At 38.9% G+C, this 18,791-nt stretch overlaps 1 protein-coding gene across 1 annotated transcript in view; it reads right to left on the bottom strand.

The window, feature by feature from the left end:
* Positions 1–4,155: 4,155 nt before the first annotated feature.
* LRRC8C (leucine rich repeat containing 8 VRAC subunit C) overlaps positions 4,156–18,791 on the bottom strand; it is a 248,702-nt gene continuing 234,066 nt past the window's right edge. Inside the window, exon 3 of the mRNA XM_078646079.1 lies at positions 4,156–10,595. Within this exon, the coding sequence (XP_078502205.1) occupies positions 8,325–10,595 (2,271 nt within the window). The 3' untranslated portion in view covers positions 4,156–8,324. The remainder of the gene's footprint in view (positions 10,596–18,791) is intronic.

The raw sequence follows: 18,791 nt of genomic DNA, 5'->3' as shown, positions 1-18,791 counted from the left end.
TTGTTGTTGGAGGAACTAGCAGTAGTCATCAATGAAATCACAGAGGAAATTAATCTTATCGAATCAGATCTAAAGACCAGGATGGATTCACAAGATTGGTCCAAGTTTCTGGAAGAAATGAATGCCAGAATGGATAAACACTCAAAAGAAATTCAGGAGGGAAAACTAAGGAAGTATAAACGTGATACACTGGACTACAAGTTGAATGAAGTGTATACATGGGCGGAGGTGTACGCCCAAAGGAGAACCTTCACAAAGAGAACACCTAATACATCTTCACAAGAAAGTGTGGTCTCAGAGGGAGAAACTCAAGCCACCAGACAACCTCCAACAGTTGCTACACCACCTGATGTAATGGAAACAACAAGCAATGAGGGAGCTGCATCTTCCTCTAAGACGTCTTTTTCCGCCCAGGACGCGGATACCACTCAACCTCCGGGGAAAACAAAAGGAAGACAAGGAGAGGCAAAGGAGGTCACAAAACCCAACCTGAGGAGCACACGACCAACTTAGTATTGAACATCTCAGTGTATGACTTGACACCCCAACAAATCAAAGTTCTCAACAAAGGGTTGAACTTTGTGCCAACTTACCAGACCAATCCCCTTGAGATTGAAATCGACTTCTTCAAATTCATGAGAGTTTTACGTTTAAGATATTTTTTTTCCAACTTTCCTGATCAAACCTCAGAGCAAGATCCACCTGAATACATGGAGTTCAGACCAAAGTCAGTCTTTCAAGCTCCCACTTCTCACAAAATTTTAGACGCCTTTGAAAATCTGGTGCTAAATGATCTTAGAAAGATAAACACTTCCAAAAAAAGCCGATGGAACCTTTCCAAATATGAGAGAGATACATTACAAGAATTAGCAAAAAACCAGAGCATTCAAATCCAGCAAGCTGATAAAGGGGGAGCAATTGTTGTAATGAACAAAACTTTCTATGAGTCAAAAGTGATTGAGCATGTCTCTGACAATAATACATACGTCAAATTGGATCATGATCCAACCAAGGAACTCAAGGAGGTACTAAATAAGATACTAGACACTGCTGAAAACATGAAATGGATCAACAACAAAACAAGACAATTTCTTACAGTTTCAGTTCCCAAGCAGCCAGGACTATATATGCTGCCAAAAGTCCACAAAAATCTTTCTAACCCACCATTTCGTCCCATAGTCACGGGATGTGGCACCATCTTCGAGCCTCTGGGCCAATTCATTGATCAGTTTTTGCAACCTTTCGTACAGTCATGGTATTCTTATACCAAGGACACCACCCATTTTTTACAAAAACTAATGAGAGTAACTGTTAAACCAGGCATGCTGCTATGTACCATGGATGTCAGCGCCCTTTACACCTCTATACCGCATTCTGCTGGCATCGAGGCTGTGGAATGGGCTCTGTTAAAACAAGAAAACCTGCCTGTCAATAAGATTTTTTTACTGGAACTTTTGCATTTTTGTTTACATCACAGTTATTTCAAATGGGACAATGTTTACTATTTGCAAAACAAAGGGACCTCCATGGGTTTTTCTGGGGCCCCAGCCTATGCAAATACTTACATGTCAAGATTCGAAGATCAATATATACTGACAGATAATGAATGGATAAACAACACAGTTCTATATTGTCGGTACATAGACGACATTTTTCTAATTTGGCAGAATTCAAAAAGCCTTCTGGAACAAAAGATATTAGAGCTTAACCACAAGGATGAGAACATTAAATTTACGCACAGCATTGAAGAGGAAGGTATTCCTTTCCTGGATGTAAAAGTAAAAATTGGAGATAACACCATTGACACAGAGGTGTATCACAAGGCAACTGATAGAAACACAGCTCTGTCGTACAACAGTTTTCATTCAAAAAGCTTGATAAACAATCTGCCATATTCCCTAATGCTAAGGGCTAAAAGAATTTGTTCCCAAGAAGAAACCTTACAAACCAATCTTGATACCATACATAAGAGATTCTTATCCAAAAAATATCCTGTTGATGTACTTCAAACAGCAAAAGAGAAAACTGGCAAACTATCCAGAGAAACCTTATTTGAGAAAAAAACAAAGCAGCCTTTACAAAGACAGGTATTTGTTTCAAAATACTCAACCAGCTCGCAAGAGATTAAAAAAAGTATCAATTGCCATTGGGATTTGTTAAGCAAGGAAACTGATTTCAAAGACTTATTTCTCAACAAACCAATTTTTGCCTATAAGAGGTCACGAAACATCAAGGAGCTGTTGAAACCTTATCCAGTGAAAACAACAGAAAGCTATAAGGGCATGAGAAAATGCCAAAACTGTGTACACTGCAATAATGTAATCGTAACCAACACAGTCAAGCACCCACATACGGGGGAAACTATTCCCATCAGAATCAATGCAGACTGCAATACCATGAACGTGGTCTATGCCATCAAATGTCCCTGCGGGCTGTTATATGTGGGGAAAACTGAGAGAAAAACCAAGACTCGCATATCCGAGCATAAAAGTACAATACGAAACAAGAACACAAAGAGCAGTTTGGCAGTTCATTGGGAAAAAAGTAGGCACACCATAGCCCAACTAAAATTCCAGATCCTCGAAGTGGTGGCCCCATCACCCGGAAAAACACTCACGAAAACTCTGCTACAAAGAGAAATTTTCTGGATAAAAAAACTTCAGACACAAGATCCCAAGGGGATCAATGATCGAGTAGATCTAACGTGTTTTCTATGATATATGCGCATCTTAACACGCAGGAGGACTGTTTCCTTGGTCTACTATATTTCACAAGTTTGCATGATTGTTTTTATAATCACACTATGTTCTTTCACTTTATTGAATTTTTACAATTGTTTGTATTTGTATTTGACGCACTTCACTAGTTCATCACCACAAACACCATTACAACATGGCGCCTATCAGTTGCCCTTTCAGATTTTCCCCGTTTCTTAATAGTCCGTCTTCCATGCCTACATTTAGACGCGTCATAAACACGGGCAGTCGCCGTGAGATTCGAACTTGTTTCCGGATTACCATCCGATCCAGTGACCTGTTGCAAAGAGGAGAGACTTGCGCGCTTAGAAGTTTTCTACTATATTATCAGGTACGAGTACAACATGGGGAGTAGCTAGAGGGAGCTTGTATATTAGAACGCTGTGGAACTGATTCCCGCCGTTCTTGTTTTTGTTTCCAGCAGTATGCAGGTTCAGTCGAGAGTTGTGATTAGGTCCGCAGCATGCTAGAGGAGTAAAATACAAGCCGTGTAATTAGAACGTTCTAACGTAAGTGAAACAGTGAGATACAGACGTCGGTTATTTGGCAGTGTTATTGGAGGTAGATACTTTTCCTGACGGAGTGTTTATTGTCTCGTTCTTTTCAGGCTTTACACTGTTATTTTCCTGAGACGCGAACAAGTATAGACTGCACGGACTTTGTTGACCTCGCTAGTTTTTAAATCGTACCACGCTGTGTTCTCTCAGCAGTAAGTGTCATCCCAGGCCTTCAGCGAGTTTTGTTATTTCCATTCTGGTTTCCACAACTCTCTAACGAGAGTGTTTGTCTCTTTAGGTACAACGGACCACACTTTCCACTTTTCAGCGCCTTACGAAATTACATCTTTTTTACATACGCCTTATATGAACACAAGTGAGTGCGCAATCTCAAGTTGATGTGTTTACTTTTGTGATTATATTATAAATGCTTAGGACAAAGTGACTTTGAACAAATTCATGCATGATCATCAAAACAGTGACATTCTAAGTACTTTGTATCTGGAGAACCAGATGTCATTTATGTGACCTAGTTTTTTGTATTTCTTTTGATTGCAGGTATCGCCCCTGAAGAAGGGCCTAACAGGCCCGAAATGCATTGGGCAAGGCTATATGTTTGGGCAAGATATTTCTGATTAATCATGATGTATAAGGAAATTGATTTATGTACAAAAATCCTTAGAGATTTATGAATTGTGATATTCACTGACATTTAAGTGAATCTTATGGTCTTATGAATTTGAAATACTAGTAAAATTTAAATGCTCACAAATAAAATGATTCATGATTTTTTCACAAGTAAACTAATGTGTTGAAACATTTCAACCTAGTTAGGTTGCAATCGCAACAGTGCGAAAAGGGCAAGCGGTTTCCGCTTGGTCACTTTCTCATGTCAATTCACCGTAGCACTGCCAATTGTTCCAAAATATCTTTTTCATTTTTAAGGAAGCGCCTTCTTGGCATTGACCACTTCCTTTCCTGAGTGAATATTTGCAGAGACTGACAGAGATGAATTATACCAACTTTATTCAGTTCTGGTCATCGTCGAAATCTGCCAATGGAACCTAAGAGAAGGGGCCACCTGGGTGGAGAAAGGAAGAGTTAGATTGCTAATACTACAAACCTCTGCTGAGTAACCAGGTAATTACCACCAACGTTTTAACAATGCTTACTGCAAGAAGATATTTCAAGAAATGAAAGAAACTGACTCAGCAAACAGTCATTGTGCTGCTCTACCTGTGTGCTGCTCCACTTGCAAGAGTAGCCAATGAGCCATTGGATCCAAAACAGTTGGCACAATGTTGCAGGTTTTTGTACCCCCACACTAATAAAACATAATGTTGTAAAAAGTTGTAAGGTATTACATATGGCAGCATTGCAATTTCCCTTAAGGGTGTCCCTTAGATGTTAGCCTTTTGGTCACCAATCTACCAGTACACCTACCCTGCACGGGTATTGAATGGACAGCCCTGCCAAGTCATACGAACTAGAGATGACAAAAAGGTATGCAATGATTAATGGTAGCTTCTATTTGTTTCCCGCATCTGAGTGAAATATTAATGGTAACAATAAGAGAATTTAGAGACTAGCAATTATCATTACAAAACAATGTCCAGCTCTTGGTGAAAAATAGTAGCAACCTTAGTAAAGATATGGGCTTTGGTCACATAACCCCACTACTGCAAGAAACTTTAAGAAGCACCATCCTGGTTGAAATAAAAAGAGACTGAAAAATAACCTGCAGCAGACAATACATTAAAATCTTCTCTAGAATATTAAAAGGGAATTTCAGTAAGGCAAACGAGATTAATGGCAATTCCCAAGAAGAAATTATAGAAAATGCCATTGGTCTGTATTCTGATATATTTGTAAAAGGCTTAAAGTACCTAAAAGTCAGTTAACCATTGGATCTTGGAAAGCCCCTATGAGAATCCACTGTCTTAAAAAAAACTGCAGTCCAAGGCCCAAAGAAAATATTTTGGTTAAGAAATACAAATCTGTAAAACCTCTAAACTCCATGGGATGTAGAACCATGAAAATACACGAAGCAGAGAAGCTAAGCTAGTGCTTAATAAGGGTGGAAGTCTGTTGTAACTACTAAATGACATTGTGATCTCTATAAAACCCTAGCTTTAGTTGCTATCACAGGAACGTTGAAATACACAAGAGTGAACTAAGCAGGTGCATGAATGAACTGCTAGAGGAGGGATACTCATTTCAAGTGGAATGAAGGCAATGCTACTTTGCCACCTTATGTGGATGTAAAGGAATGATTCCACCACAATGTAACATAGTAACATGTGCCTCTCTTCCACTTGAAATATAAATGAATAGCAAGAAGGTAGAAAGTGTCTACCAAACATCAACTTTCAGATGTTAAAGTAAGATAACAGAAGTTACAGTGGAAAAAATAAAATGAGGCTGCATTTTTAATTGTGGGCCATTCAATACTCACACAAAATGTTGGTGGCACTTTCACTTTAAGGTTTGAAAAGAAATGGCAACATACATCACATACTACATAAAGACTTCTAATTTCTTCACCCAGATTTGAAGACAATCTAACAAGGGTAAAGTTGGCGGTATACCTCTAAGGCTCAGACGTACATGAACCTGAACACCCAGAAATATCACTTTGTACACTTTCTTTACTCAGAAGAGCATCATTTAAAAAAGGATAACGTTTTGCTGGTGATTTTAAGTTACTATTGGACGTCTCATTAAACAAGTTCTCAGAAAAGAGCAGAACAAACTTTCGGCTGTCTACTGAGAGCTGGTGGCATTTTTCAAAAAAAGCACATAGGGAGCATAAAAATAAGTTTAAGAACTAGTTATTATGGCAGCTCAAGTAGATTTGAAATCCCAATTTGATGACCAATAAGTGTGTCATACATGAAAGACCTATTAGATGAAATGAATGATTTTATTTAACCAAAGGCTCTAGGCCGATACATGGGAGGACAATCTATAGTACCTTCAAGGCACTGCTCAGAGGAAAACCGGCAGGACAGTCAATCAACAGGTAAGCCATTCAATATAAAGATCTGTAATAAACTTGTGAAAGCTGAAGTCAGACACAAATCTATACGGACACTGCAAAATGGAAATATTCAGATTGAATAGAAACATAATGAGACGTCTAATAAGGCAAATAAAATATTGGCTAGTCCAATTTTTCAATACATTAAAAGGTTAAACAATAAGAACGCCAAGCTGGCAAGGCAAAATGAAGGTTAGAGAAGGAAATTACCAAGGTCCTAACAAATACTGTAATGTGTGAGGATGTGTAAAAATACCTAACCAAAAGGAGTACTGACGTAGACTGGCTATAACTCCAGCTCAATCAAGATGAGGCAAAGATGCCATCAAAACAATGAAAGCTAATAGTAGGCAGGGCCCAGGTGCTTTTATTAGTATAGGTTAGGATCCTCAGTATATATTGCTGGGCCCAAGGAATCTGAGGATACGGAACAGATCTAAAAAGGACATGATTTTAATGACCTACATCCAAATGGCAGCAACAATATAGAATATGTGCTGGAGAAAATCTGCAATGGTGCCTTCATACAATGCCACGAGTAACCAATACAACATATTTCATAAATTCACAGCAACCTGAAGCTCCTTATAATATAAGGAGATAGTTTCCATGAAAACTTTGAGCACGCCGATTAAGTGAGACTAGAGGGTGTGACACAATATGAGAGTTAGGCAGCATGTTTTCACTGAAAAGGGCACTACCAATTGAAACTAATAATATCCACATTATCAAGCAACTAATGGAATATCCACTCAACCTTGAAACTTGTATTACAACGTATGCAGTCTTAGAGGGGGAGTGATTCTATCATAATATGTATTTCAAATAAATACCAATAAAAAAATATAGCGTTCTTAATTTATTCTACGCTTTTTTACCACAAATGCTAACATTGAAACTTTGACTAATCAATCTTCTTCTACTTGGAACCTTCATATTAATCACAGCATCCTATGTCTATATTGCACAGCCTTCACATCTTCACATATGCCTACAGAAAAAGTTCACTGTAATTGAAGAACCTGCACCTTTTACACAAATAATGCCCACAGAATATAAAAGATACCATGGCATTAAAAGTTCACAGAGAAACATAAACAAAATAAGGATGAAGTATATCATGTTCTAATTTTATCAGTGCTAAACAACCTACGTTTAGATCAGTGTCAGAATAAGAAATAGATAAATGTCTATTGTAAAAAAATAGAAGTAAAAATGTCTTATAAATAAATGTAATCCTTCATCTATTTTGTTATTACGACACAGTGTGGTGTCAAAACTAAAAAATATAAACAGTGATGCGTTTTAGAAAATATGTCTGGTACCCCAGTGTTTCAATTAAATGAAAGTAGTAATGCCTTATAGAAGCAACTGTAACTGATACTCTTTATAAAAAATCTTGCCATAAAGTCTCAGATAAAATTGTGTTCCCACCTGATTTGTGAACAGCTGGTTCACGGAAGTATTAACAGAATGAACAAGGTATAGATTTTTCCCAGCCATAGATTGAAATCAGGGGATAGTAACAGAAACCATGTTCTAGTCCTTGTATGTATCTCACGACTTTTGCAACAATCTTCCCAATTTTTAGTTCACATCTGATCTAACTACTCTCTGAAGCAAATAGCTTAAAAAACCTGATGAGTTTGAAGGCATTTAAAGTGTAATCTCTTTTGACTCACCTAGCCTTTCACTCTCAACACCCTCTTTAGTCCCACCTCATCTTTCCCACCAATCACAGCTCAACACTTTACCTTTTACTACTAGTCCAGACAATGTCAATTTTCTGTACTCCTCAAATGGAAATCAGGAGCTCTTTGTTGGTTCAGTGCCTTTGGCCCCAAAGTGTTTCACCTTTTTAAAACATTTAAGATAGTGACTTGCCAGCAAGCAATTAACCTTTGTAAATATATACACTTTGTGGGGCATTCCTATTAGATTTTCAGTTTACTTTTTTCAAATTCTAATTACAGTACATTATTTTTATTTAGCAAACACAAAGTTAGTAATCTGCCCTTGAAGAGTCCATCACTACTCCGATTTCATGTACTCGCGGACTTCACAAGGCAAGGTTTCAAACAAAGTGTCCTCCACTATCAGTCCATTTCGCTTTAGAGCCTTACATACTCCAAGTTCAGGTGGAAGACTTTCAAAATGATTACCTTTTATGTCCAAGTAGGAAAGGAACACCAAGTTACTGATTTTGGGTGACAGTGAGCACAAGTTATTTTTTCCTAGTTTTAAAGTTTTTAGTTTCTTACAAAAATAGAGTTCATCTGGCACACTTTCCACTTTGTTACACGCTATGGAAAAATACTGCAAACTTTGGAGTACACCTATTTCTGGTGGAATGAATCGAATGTCGTTATAAGACAAATCCAGGTATCTTAGTTTGTTACATAGGAAGAGGTGAGAAGGAAGAACTTCTATTTTATTGTGACTAAAATATAATCGTTCCAAGCTGCCCAGTTTTTTAATATGCTCAGGGATGTAGGTTATGCTATTGTACCACAACTTCAGAATGGTTAGTTTTCGCAAATGTTGAAAACTCAATATTTCTTCAATTGATTTGAGATTATTTTCTTTCAAATCCAGTTCCTGGAGAGTAAGAAGGCTGAAGACAGCATGAGGTATGCGCTCCAAATCACAGTGAACCAGATCTAGCTCAGTTAAGTTTACCATTTTCTTCAAGTTGTTCAGCATCACTAATTTGGTGCCATCATTATGTATAGAAAGCTTTTGTAGATGACTGGAAACATCCACAATAGGTTGAGGGACTTTTGATAAGTTGCTTTTGATATACAAATTCTTTAGGCTTTTCAGCTCACGAAAAGACTCAAGTGTAATGTTTTTTGAAATATCGGGACTTAAGGAGCCAATAAGGTACAACTCTTCCAGATTTCTAAGCCCATACATCCACAGGGGAAGTTCTCTGATGTCATCAAACTTGACTCTTAAGATCTTCAGGTTTTCTTTCAGGAATGCCAAAGCTGCAGTGTGGATTTTTACAGAGCACTGGTACAAAGAGAGCTCCTGCAGATTGTCAAGTTGAGCGATTGTGGCTGGAATCATTACATTATTAATGATTTCAAGCTTTAAAGATTGAAGTTCTGTAATTTCAAACACAGTGTCTGGAAGTCCAGACAGCATAAACAGCTGCATCTCCAGGCGATTGTTGGAATTTGTCTGTAGCCTCTGTCTCAGCTTTTCAGGGGTCCATTCATTGTTTAGATTCAATTGCTTCAACTTGTTTTCACTTACTTCTGACAGGAATACTGCAAACCGTTTGGAATATAAGGGATCATACTGATCAATCATGTGAAACATGAATGCAAAGTCGTTTTTGACATCTGGAATATCATCAATTCCTGACTCTTGGCGAACATATTCAAAAGAATATTCTTTGAGAGATCGATAGAAGAGCCAGTATAGGGTATAAAGGCATGTTAAGCCATAGACACTAACAAAGCATAAATAGCAGAAGGAAAGTTTTGAAAACAAATGCGCCATGGTATGATTGCAGGAAAAATTCTTATATCCGGTCATATCTTGTATATCAACATTACAGTCCACAGTAAACTGAACCTCTGACACCAGTGCACTGTTGTATCCAATAATGATAAGAAATTTTATAACTTTAAGTATAGTTTGGCGAACATACATGGCATATAGTAGATCCCCTTCTTCAACATGCAGTCTGAATTTTTTCACCTTCTCAAACAAAGCCTTTGCTTGCTCGCCCTCCTTCTTATCAAGAGCACCAGCTGTTGCCTTATCAACCACAAACTTCTCAGGTATTGACTTTAACGACTGGGTTTTCACCAATGTGCCTTCAACCATTGATAAGTTTGCAGTGGCTTTGCTCAAATTGTTCTTCCTGTTGTCTTTTTCTTCTGGGTCCTCACCAGATACCTCAGATAAAGCTCTTGTTGTCCATGGAGAGTCAAAACATTTCCCCAGTATTGAAATGAAGTGCTCAATTTTTGAGCTTGATCCTGGGAATTTGAACCAGAAATTACTGCAAAGCATGAAAACCAGTGTATGGATAAGGACAAGATAGGGGAAATATTTTGCATACCAATGCAGGGCACGCTCATAGCACATTTGATTTATAAAGCTGTATTGCTGCAAATCTAGGTCGGTCTTCAGCCCCCTCATTTCCACAGTGGCAGGTGTGGTGGATGGCTTGATTTGTGGAAGCTGAGCAGCACTGGAAATGGCACTTGATGAATTGACAATAGGCGTATGGTTCTGTGCAGGGTGTACTCTTTTGGGAAGACAAATTATCTTGTCCTGCATAACCTGAAACAAATGAAAAATACAGATAAATGTTCCGATTTTTAATTGTGCCAGATTTAATTATTACCAGTGAAACAGAATCAATAAAAGTAGGAAATGAGAAGTATAATAAACATTAGCTTTATTTACAGTATTACAAAATGAACACATTTCCTGTGAATCTTTATTTTTAGCAAGCTGTAACAGTGTTTGACTTCCTAATGCACATTGTTAAATGTACATGTACCAATTGGAGATACACTGCAGTGGCTGGTACAATAATATGTAGGTCCACAGAATGACAAAGCTTTGTATCTAAAATTGATACATTTACACACCTCTGGATTCGTAATACAGGTCACTTCAGCTTTATCCAACATAACACCATAGATGGTTCGAGGACTATTAGAAGGAGTGTTGGGGGTATCTCCCAAAAATTATAGAACTCTGTGCACCAGCTGTATTTGATGGTATCATGCTGGACAACCACAGCTAGGAAAGAGGATACTTATGTGATTATTTTGTAATTATGAGGATGGACTGTTTTTGTGCAATTACAAATTCAAAATTTCTTGTTAAGCCCTTGTCTGATCATTCCCATTTGCTGGTAGTGAAGAAGCGGAGAGATGATACAACTCTAATACTCGCATGACAACTTGAGAATGAATCTGGCACTCGAAGAGTATGCATTTGAAAATGCTATCTGGAAGGCTCTCATCTACTTTTTAATACAAAATGAAGGGTCAGTGACTAGCAACACCATACTGTAGTAAGCAGTACAGCTCGTCATAAGAGGAAGTTTTTATAAACATCATGTTGAACGAGAAAGATGAGGATCTAGAGCTGGAGATCTGTAAACTAAGTAAGACCATAGTGTCACATATAAATCTGATTACTACAGTGGGAGACATCAGGAATATTTGGCATTAAGCATGCAGTTAGGAAATACCTTAGCATATATGGCATGAAGTAACATGTTGAAGGTGTTAAGGCAAGTTGCAATCTAGTCTGATTCGTGAATAGGGAGTAGCAGCCCAAATTTACCCCAACAGTAAAAATGCAGCACCTAAGTATTGCACACACACTAGGATATCAAAATATGTGTTAAAAGGGTTTTACAGAAAATCTTTAGTCAGCACGCTGGTGTCACCCCAGAACAAATGCAGGATTTCATGATTAGTCAGGGACTCAATGAATCATGGAAACATATTTAGAAGCTCTTGGAGCCCCCCTTGCATTGTCTGAGACATGTGGAGGACACTCATTCTGCTATTTCGCTTCAGAATCCTGGAACAGCCTACCCCGCCATCTATGAACCTCACCCTCTCTTCAAGAGGCCAGAAGGGGACTCAAGACCTGGCAATTAAATTGAAGCGACCCAAGCACTTTGGATCCCAGTGCCTGCATACCCTAACAAGTGATTAGCTGCACTTTACAAATCTCACTTGATCGATTGGTGTGGGATTTTGCTATTATAAGCATGGTTAATACACCAGAAGGATATAGATTAACACCCGAAAGCTATAGAGCTTTTACAGTTTTATTAGCTACTAGACTGTTGGCAATGTATGTGAGCAACTGTCTTAATGGGGCGTACCTTGACCATTCAGAGAAAATATTATTGCTGATAATTAAGACATGAATGGATCAGAAGAACTGTGGGTCATGCAGGCTGCTTGCTAAGATCAATTTAGACAATAAGATTCTTGGAAAAGTACTGGCAACTGGACTGGCAGGTGTGGGGAGTTTGGTAGTGCAAGCAGATTAAACCAATGTCATCTTGGGCAGATACACAGCACATAATATTTATAGATTGTTTATGTGGTAGGAGCCAATAAAATGTTCAACAAAGTGCATGGCCAGTTTAGATGCTCATAAGTTGTTCAGTACTACAGCTTGACATTATATGATTGAAACCTTCAGGCAGTTTGGCTTAGAGGCATTATTTAAAGGTGAGTTTTCTTGCTATATAGGAGCCATCTGGTCAAAAGTAACACTAATAAGTTTGAATTTTGGTAGAAGGCAGGTGTGGTTGAGAATCACCTATTATCATTCCCCTTGCAATATGTCCTATTACTTATCTTCTCAGTAATAGGCTTGAAGGGAAAGGAAGTACAGCAGACAATCTGTCCCATTAATCTCTCAGTATATGGGCAATATTTTTCTATATATTTCTGATCACAGGATTACATTTCCAGAACTTATGGAGTAATAAGAAAGAATTATTTGTTCCAATAGTAGTTTGAAGGACAGTGTATTGGCACACTGGAGATCTGCAGATAACAGTGGTGTTCAGGCCTTTCTGATATATTGAGCATACAGATTAATATAGTTAACTTTTAAGCAGGTGAGCATAATGTGGAAGGCAATGGACTGTTTGCGGAGGCTCCTCTTGAAACTGATGGACAGAAATTTCTGTAGCGAAAGCTAAAATGACTTTGGCGCCATGAGCTTTATACATCTTTCAACGCATGTCCAAGAAACTGCTGAATTCTTTCTTTCGTAGAATTTATGTTCTGCTTCTGAAGCTGTTTTAGGAAGGTAAAATCAATAAAGACTGGTGTCTTCATGTTAAACCTTCCCCAACAATTGGTGTGCAAGGAGTTTTGGACTTTGAATTATATTATGTAACTTCAGAATTACAATAGGAGGTTTCTTGGTTTAGTCGGATGTCATGTGGAGGTATTAGGACCAGATAAGAAATCGCCATTTTTGATGCCCACAACCTTAAGTTGCCTTCTCTCCCCAAGCACAATATCTGACACACATTATTTGCGTGCACATATGGGACGACCTTCTTCAAACTCAGTTTGCTTACAACACCATTTCGTAGACAATCTATCAAAACACCTCGAACAATCTGTACAAGGGCTAAGTTCAGCATGCAAGATGATGTTATTTGTTTTTGGCTGTTCCACAACAGAACTATCATAATACAATAAGCAATAGCGGCCTGACTGGGCTTCAGCATGGCAACATGGAGGATGTTATTATATATATGACATCAAGCCTTTGTTTATACAGAGGAGCATTTTGCTGACATTGAGAGGTCAGTCCATGCCGGAATTCCAACTCAGCTGATTCCTGTTACCTCATGTTAGCGATGCTGTCCAACTCTACACCAAGACGGGCAGTAAGATGACATTTACCCACAGGTAATGGGGAGTTAGACCACCCGATAGAGATTTGGCAGATACATTCACCTTAAACACATTAGGGCAGAATGTGCTAAGCAGGAGTACACTATATTACAGTACTTGTATGCAAGCACAGAGTTTTCTGTAATTATCAAAATGGTTGAAGTGTACATCCTTTTGAACATTTTCGTAATTCTATTCACAATATCCGATTTCCTTCTATTAATCATTGCAACACACATATTTTATTCAAGAACCACAATGCTTTAATAGTGTGTCTGCATGCTGTGTATTTCTTGTGTATCTCTTTGGGTATGCATAAGTGGCTAAGTGTAGGGTTTCTAGATCTGTTACCACAATTTCCTTGGGGAGTCAGGGTTGTCATGTTCTGAGGTTGCAGTTACATTTGGTAACCTGTCAGCTTAGGGGTGCAGAAGGTGCCCTGTGAGCTAGCAACATATCCTGAGGGGTACTCAGAATCAGACTTGCACCAGTTTAATATTTATGTTGTCCAACAAACGCAGTTTTACTTGAGAAAACACTGATTTTATCAGATACCGAGATTGATTATTTCACTAGTTATTCCCGTCTCAGGTTAGACTACAAAAAAAAAGAATGTACATATCAAAGTTTATGGTAAGGTTGAATTGTGTCTGTTTGATGTGGCCCATTTTTTAAAAAATGATATGCGTATTCAACATAAGGAGGGATGCACATCGAGGTATCTCTGCAGTCATGGTAGATGTATGGGCATTGCCCAGTATAGTAGCAGGGATGGAGCTTTTTTTTAGCATATGTGGGGTGTGCGGTAGTTGTATGGAGGCTTAGTTTTGGATTTCCCAAGGAGCCAGAAGCACATACTATTAACAGCATGACCATGCTGATGGAGCTGGTAAATGGTGGTAGATGTTTAACTGAAGTATACCAAAATTGCTCTTTTCAGGTACCCTGAGTGGTAGTCAGAACCTAGGAGATGTTGAAATGACAGATCAATACTCCTTTGGCAGATTTGGAACAGTCCAAAGGTTGTGTAACAATTATACTGTGTCTGGTAATGACAGATTTAATTAAACATGCTGATTTAAACTTTTACTTCAAGCCTTTAAGACACCGCAGTAGTTACAAACGTTTAAAACACAAGTTGGAGATAACTGCTTGAGTTGTTCTTCATCTCAAGCATCTTCCATTCTGATGAAATGCTGAGCTGTGGAGCTGTTTTGGAGAATGCAGTAGTTGGATATCTTACAGGATGATGGACAATGCTCTCAATCTTTTTTTACTATGCATCACACAAATTAAGAAGGAATGTAAACCGTAATCTAAATTTGTAGCTCGAAAATAGTCTACAGCATGTCCAAAGAGAGATGAGAGATGAAGGTACCAGTCCCAGGGCTTGTCAGGGGACTTATGGCGACCAAAGATATGGGCAGTTAGATTTAAGACTGATTGGCTAAAAGTGTCACATTCCCATGCTTTAACAGTCCTGTATGTAAAGTACCCTGACAATCAACCAACATTACACTGGAAAGGATGTAGTTCTCTTTAAAGTCTGGATCCCGAATACTGCCACCATAGGACTTATCCTATAAATCAAGATACGGGTGGATATTTTAGGTTGCAAACTCCCACTGGGAAACATCTGACTTTGTTCCGAATATTCGATTTTTGTAATAGAAAAATAAAATAGTCTAGTTCATGTGGTAAGTAAGATGTAGCTATGGAATGGGTTTGTCTTGGTATACACGTTACATGAATGTTGCATAGGGTTATGTGGACAAGAACGGCAACCTGCTCAGACTCTATAGGTGTGGATTGGTTAGTCAGGCTTTACCAGAAACATCTGGCAACTCTGTCAAAGCTCCTGTAAAATGTTTATTTGGCTTTATTTGAGAGAGTTGATGTGCAAGAAATTGTAGTATACATCGTATTTCCATTTTCCTGCATACTGGACTTTTCCCTTTTGAGGTCTCGCTAAGAACAGGTTGCTGTTTCCCAAATCTCATGTCAGTACATTAGGCAGAAAGGGGGTTTAGATCAGTCCCCTTCAGCCATTTACTTTAGTTCAGTGTTTTTTACAGAGGTACTGCACAGTTTTACAATTTCTTATGGGATGCAGTTAGAGGCCCACACATCAGGCCTTCAAGAACAAGTTATGGGCAGTGCAGACGACAGGCAACAGCCCACGGCTACCAGAAAAAAACAACAGCGTAAAAACAATTACAAAGGCACCTCAAGTTCACTATAAATCATAGTGCTTAAGCTCAAGTTAGATGGATGTCCTAATTCCACTTCATTTCTTGTGAGATTTTAAGCCTGTCTCTGTATGTTATGTTATGCAGATTTATAGAGCGCACTGGGAGAGTATCCTGGCACTGAGCAGGTGTGTGTGACACCTAGGACCTAGTGGGACGTCTGGAAAATAGAGGTCTTCAGCTTGTGTAGCGCAGGCCGTTCCTAGCTTTAGGAGCAATGTAGGAGAATGCCTGACTGCCAGATTTGGTTTTGCATATGAGTGGGATTTGGCAAGCAGGAGTTTAGACGAGCAGAAGTGCCTAAAAGGTTTCTGAAAGTAGATGTGATTACTTAGCCCGTTTTACGTAGTGCCTTCAAAAGTGTAGTTGAGGAATTTGAATTGTGCTTGTTTGTGAGCTAGTGGAGCTCCTTCTGGTATGGTGTGATCTGAATGTGGTGTGGGAAGTTGAGTGTGATTCTGGAGCTGAGTTCAGAATGGTCTGCAGCTTTCTGGTGAGCTTTTTGTTGGTCCTGGCATAGAGGGTGTTGTTTGTGACCAGTGCGTGTGTGATGGTTTTCTGGGGTTTGATTGGGATCCATTTTGAAATCATTATCAGCATCTTCAGGGTATGGAAGCATGAGGCAGTGAAGCTACTGACTTGGGAAGAGAAGTTGAGTTTTCTGTCGAAGATGATCCCAAGGTTCTAAGCGTGGGTAGTGGTGGTGGGCAATGTTCCCTCTCATTTTTTCCCCCTGTGTGCTGCAGTATAAGGCCTCTGTGCGCTGCAGCCAGGGTACATGCACCATGAAACTAACCATTCCCGCGATTGCAATTCAAAACTACCAACATCAGTGGCCTTTGCTGTGGCATTGCCTGAATAACTTAAGTACATACAAACAGAAAAGTCATGTTACAAATGATTACAGTTTCTTTTATATAAAGTCCTGTTTAGGTATTACTTTTAGGCCTTTGTGTACTGCTAAAACATAATCAAATGGCTGGTATTTTTTATCTTGAAAGGGTGGCAATCCAACCTTTCAGTAGGAAAGGATAAAATAATAAAAAACACCAGTTACAATGGAAGGGGACAGTTAACACATAGGTTTGTCATCTTCTGGGGTAAACATACAGGCCTTTTGTTTGCAAAGACCCAGACAATAGTTCAATAGGACTGCATATAAAATTGTCTCAAACCAATTAGAACATTAGCTTTCTGTCTTTGTTTACTTCAATTATAAATCAATTATTCTTAACGTGGCGCTACAACAATATGAAGAAATATAAGGGAAAATCACATTTAATAAATGTGTTATAGAGCTGTTTTAAAGATCCTCGAGTAATATTTGAAGAAAACAATGGCAGAAAATTCATATTAAAACATATGTTACGTTTGCCTCCTATCCAAGAGAACAATACCAGTCATTGGTATGCAAAGACCCGTAACATCTCTGCAAGCCTTTGTTACATGAACATTCAGCCAGGGATCACTAACGCAGCCTTAGAAAATACATAATAAGAAATAATAATGGAAAATTAATTTAAATATATTCTAGAACTGCGTAAATGATCTCTGACTAATTACTAAAGTTAACAAATACACAAAAGTAATGGCAAAAAAGATGGCACATTTGTTACAAAATCAAAGACCCCCAGTAAAAGAAACAAAGCTAGTGCTGGCAAGATAAGAGGTGATTGGCAATGATTGATTGTCTCTGTATTAGAGACTCCGTCTGACTGCTGCCCGGCAACCTGAATAATAACAGAGCAAGCAACATATATAGGAGCCATCTGTTCTGAAATCCGTGACCCTTCTGAAACAGTCTCAGAGGCCTGGAATAACACTTCTCTGCTGCAATGTCCAGGTGCTCTCTTTGGTAATCTGCTCCTATGCACGGGATGCCAATGCATGAGCTGCTCTGCTGCAGAGAATGACAGTTTTTTTCACCTTCCTTATGTTTTAAATGCAGCTCTGATGAACGGTTTTATACTGTGGCCGATACAGGCAGTGGCATAAGAGTGATGTGCGCACTGGGGAAAGATCAGGTGTGTGTGCATGCTTGCGCGCACCCTATAGAGAACTCTGGTGGTGGGTGTTGGTTTTAGCTCTATAGACCACCAGGTTGAGTTCCATTGTGATGTGCTGTTCCCAAAGATCATGATTTCAGTCTTGTTGGAGTTCAGCATTAGACAGTTTAGTTTCACCCAGTGGACAATTTCAGTCAATCATGCATTAAACTCGATCCAGATACTGGGCGTCTTGTCCGAGAGAAAGAGAAGGAGTTGCATGTTGTGGCGTTAGGGAGGACATTGATGCTGTGAGAGTGGATAATGCTGGCTAGAGGGATCATGTATGTGATGAAGAGGGGAGGATCCTTAAGGAATTTGACTGCTTCTCCCCAGCAGGCATCGCACCACATCTAGTACCATCAGAAAAATCTCTTGTTTTCATCATAGATTTCAACCTTATCCCAACCGAACACATCGATAAGGTAACCAAATCAGCAACATACCAACTATACCTCCAATAGAAAATGAAATCCTGTAGTCCTGCAGCATATTTCTGAAATGTCTTTCAATCTTTTGTCCGTTCACACATTGATGGAGGCAACGCTATTGTTCTGGATTACTGAACTCATCAACTGCACATCTCAAAGCATCTCCACATATAGCAGCCTGTCTAAACGCTAATGTAAATAAGTCACACTATATTACCCCTATCCTCAAACATGTACAGTGGCTGCCGCAAGAAGCCTGAATGAACTTGAAAATTGCTTACATTACCAGGGGCGGTGGGTGACATTTGAAAGTGGTGGGGCGCAAAGTGATTTGCATACAGCACCGTAGCGAGCG

The sequence above is a fragment of the Lissotriton helveticus genome, chromosome 1_1 (genome assembly GCF_964261635.1).
Source record: "Lissotriton helveticus chromosome 1_1, aLisHel1.1, whole genome shotgun sequence".
NCBI classification, from domain to species: Eukaryota; Metazoa; Chordata; class Amphibia; order Caudata; family Salamandridae; genus Lissotriton; species Lissotriton helveticus.
Note: the sequence above shows the minus strand (reverse complement) of the source record. Positions and strands in the feature narration are given on the sequence as shown.